The sequence below is a fragment of the Penaeus japonicus genome, unplaced genomic scaffold (genome assembly GCF_977035675.1).
Source record: "Penaeus japonicus unplaced genomic scaffold, GWHDUDI00000001_assembly GWHDUDI00000024, whole genome shotgun sequence".
Lineage (NCBI taxonomy): Eukaryota > Metazoa > Arthropoda > Malacostraca > Decapoda > Penaeidae > Penaeus > Penaeus japonicus.
The window spans coordinates 15,354,305-15,356,804 of record NW_028234426.1 but is presented as its reverse complement, the minus strand read 5'-3'; the positions used below and the strand labels follow the sequence as shown (position 1 = coordinate 15,356,804).

The 2,500-nt window shown below is 37.1% G+C and overlaps 1 protein-coding gene across 1 annotated transcript in view; it reads right to left on the bottom strand.

Annotated features, from left to right (window-relative positions):
• Positions 1 to 815: 815 nt before the first annotated feature.
• Positions 816 to 2,500, bottom strand: part of LOC147469064 (uncharacterized) — a 6,724-nt gene continuing 5,039 nt past the window's right edge. Inside the window, exons 3-6 of the mRNA XM_086551124.1 lie at positions 2,339 to 2,500; positions 2,163 to 2,231; positions 1,219 to 1,305; positions 816 to 1,077 (exon numbers count right to left, since the gene is read on the bottom strand). The exon at positions 2,339 to 2,500 is cut by the window's right edge and continues 54 nt beyond it. Coding sequence (XP_086407250.1) covers positions 988 to 1,077; positions 1,219 to 1,305; positions 2,163 to 2,231; positions 2,339 to 2,500 — 408 coding nt within the window. The 3' untranslated portion in view covers positions 816 to 987. The remainder of the gene's footprint in view (positions 1,078 to 1,218; positions 1,306 to 2,162; positions 2,232 to 2,338) is intronic.

Genomic DNA, 2,500 nt, shown 5'->3' with positions numbered 1-2,500 from the left:
CCCGACTACTAACTACATCTTACTACGTAAAATGGGATAAGAAGTCCAATTCGATACTCCAGTGACTACACCAACATCAAGGAATGTGAAATGAAACGAAACCAGTAGTACAATCATAGTGCAAAGAGAAGACAAGGTATCAATTTTCCTTCCTTAAAACCGGAATGCACAAAAGAAAAACACGGACACAAATCAAACGGAAAGAGCTACAGAGATAATAGATTCCGAACAGTTTTCCTTGCAACAACACACAAAAGATGCGTCCTATGTGGTGTTATAGGCCATGGGAAATTTCCAAATGACCTCCAGCTAATTATTGGATGTGGAAGTAATTTAGGAAATTGCTCGACTCACCATAACCAGAAACATTAATAGATCACTCGGTTTATCTTTAGTGTGCCTAAACCTACCGGTCTTATCCTAACCTAATGTGGGTAAAGCTAGCAAAATATTCTAACTTAACATTACCAAACCAAATTTATTGTATTTTTCCCAATTAATCATACCTACCATACATATAAGTTATGGGTTTTGGAAATATAGTGTGCAGTTCTGTGACTCCCTTCACATTCTTCGTCTTTCTTTAATACTTTTTGATGTTTGTGCTTTAATATCTGTTTTGTATTGTTTTTTATGGTGAGAATGATATTAACAACTATTAATTTCAATCTCACCATTACTATCATGACCATTATCATTGGCACTATTACTATTATTATTATTATCATTGTAATTTTCATTTTTGTTGTATATATCATCAGTATCATCATCACCGCCATTGTCATGATCATCTTTATCATTGTAAAAATGATGGTGATGATAATGAAAACTGCCATTAACAATCGCACTAATCTTACCATTGTTATTATCACTGATATTATTCTCATAATCAACATTTTTTATTAGCATCAAGAATAAAACTCTTACAGTATATCCTGTAGCCTCTATATGGCCAAAGGCTGAACCCAAACTTAAACCCTCATTATCCTAACGTAAAACACTGGTCGACTGAGCCAGAGCTGCGTTTCCGCCGACCTGCAGGAGCACTACCATGTACGTGGCCACGAAGCTAGCGAGCTGTTGCGGAAGAAGAGGCCCACATAAGGGATACATGCTATTTGATCATATCCCAGCTGGTAACATTATATTTAGAACAAAAATCAATAACGAGATATTTCCACATATTTTAAGCAGGCGTGCGCCCAGCAGCATACTCACCGAGACCAGAGTACCGTAACTCAGCGTGTACCATCCTCCAACGTCGATGGTTTCGGATTCCTTTAGCAAAGATATCAAGTACTGCAGCTGCGAAGGAAGGAAGCAAACCAAGAGTGTCGCGTTGATCATTCTTCATCAGTGTTTCACAATCTTTTATTTAACCCCTTTTATCCTTAAATGAATTTCCCACAGATCCCAGGATATTGCAAGGTCTGTCAACTTAACATGCTGACTTAACTAAACTAGCAATCAACTCGTCTTACTAAATTCATCTCAACAGGGGGACATGTGTAACTGAATATGAAAAATGGGGGAAAATAAAGATAAAGTACGAAATACAGTACAGACAAAAATACTTTATCATTATCGGCGGACCACAAAGGGTTCGCAGATTGGCAATCACTTTTCTACATCATGGCCATGTTAATCATCTGAAGGAAATTCCTACACAGGGAGAGACTGTTCAACATTTCATCACATGCTTCCTTTGACGCCATTTCTTATACCTTTCCATGTATCTGAGCGTTCCGATCCTTGCCAGTATACGACATCCTAAGTTCTCAGCTTTTCTCGTTATTTTCAATAATTTTTAGGCTTAGGCATTTTTCGCACAGATACTGAGTACGAATCTAAGACCTCTATTTTGGAGGGTCTTCCTTTAATTTTTCAATGATTCTCTTCTAATAGGAATATCATCTTAGGGAGTAAGACCTTTTACTATTTATTGTTGATTTGTTTATCACCTCTAATTATCTTTTACTTTAACAAGCTAAATTTTGCTTTAAGACATTTCCATACCAAAAAAAATACATTTTCTTCAAGTGATCATGGCTGCCTTCCCTGGATGCACTTAGAAGTCTCGGTTAACTCTGAAGCAATGATTCTGGTTGTAATAATAATATCTGCATTCAATAAAACTGGAACAATAAGGAATAATGGTCTACCTGAAGCTTAAGAGGCTCGTGAACCGATTCACACCTGACGTCCTTCAAAATTCCCATAACGGAGCGCACCTGAGAGTTAGTTAGAAATGGCTGTTTTTAGAAGGAAAATATCAAGATAAAATATGAAAAAACGGTCATATTCATCCATATTGCATGTGACAAGCCTTACTACTTACCCTATTGCAGTACGTTTGTGACAGCGCAATTAGAAGGACGAGGGTCCCGTTACTTTGAAGTAAGTAAAGAGTGTTTTCGTAACCGACCATGGCATTGGTGTCCAGAGTGTTGATTACCAAATACACGACTGAAATATCATAGATGATCATGATGCAAATCAA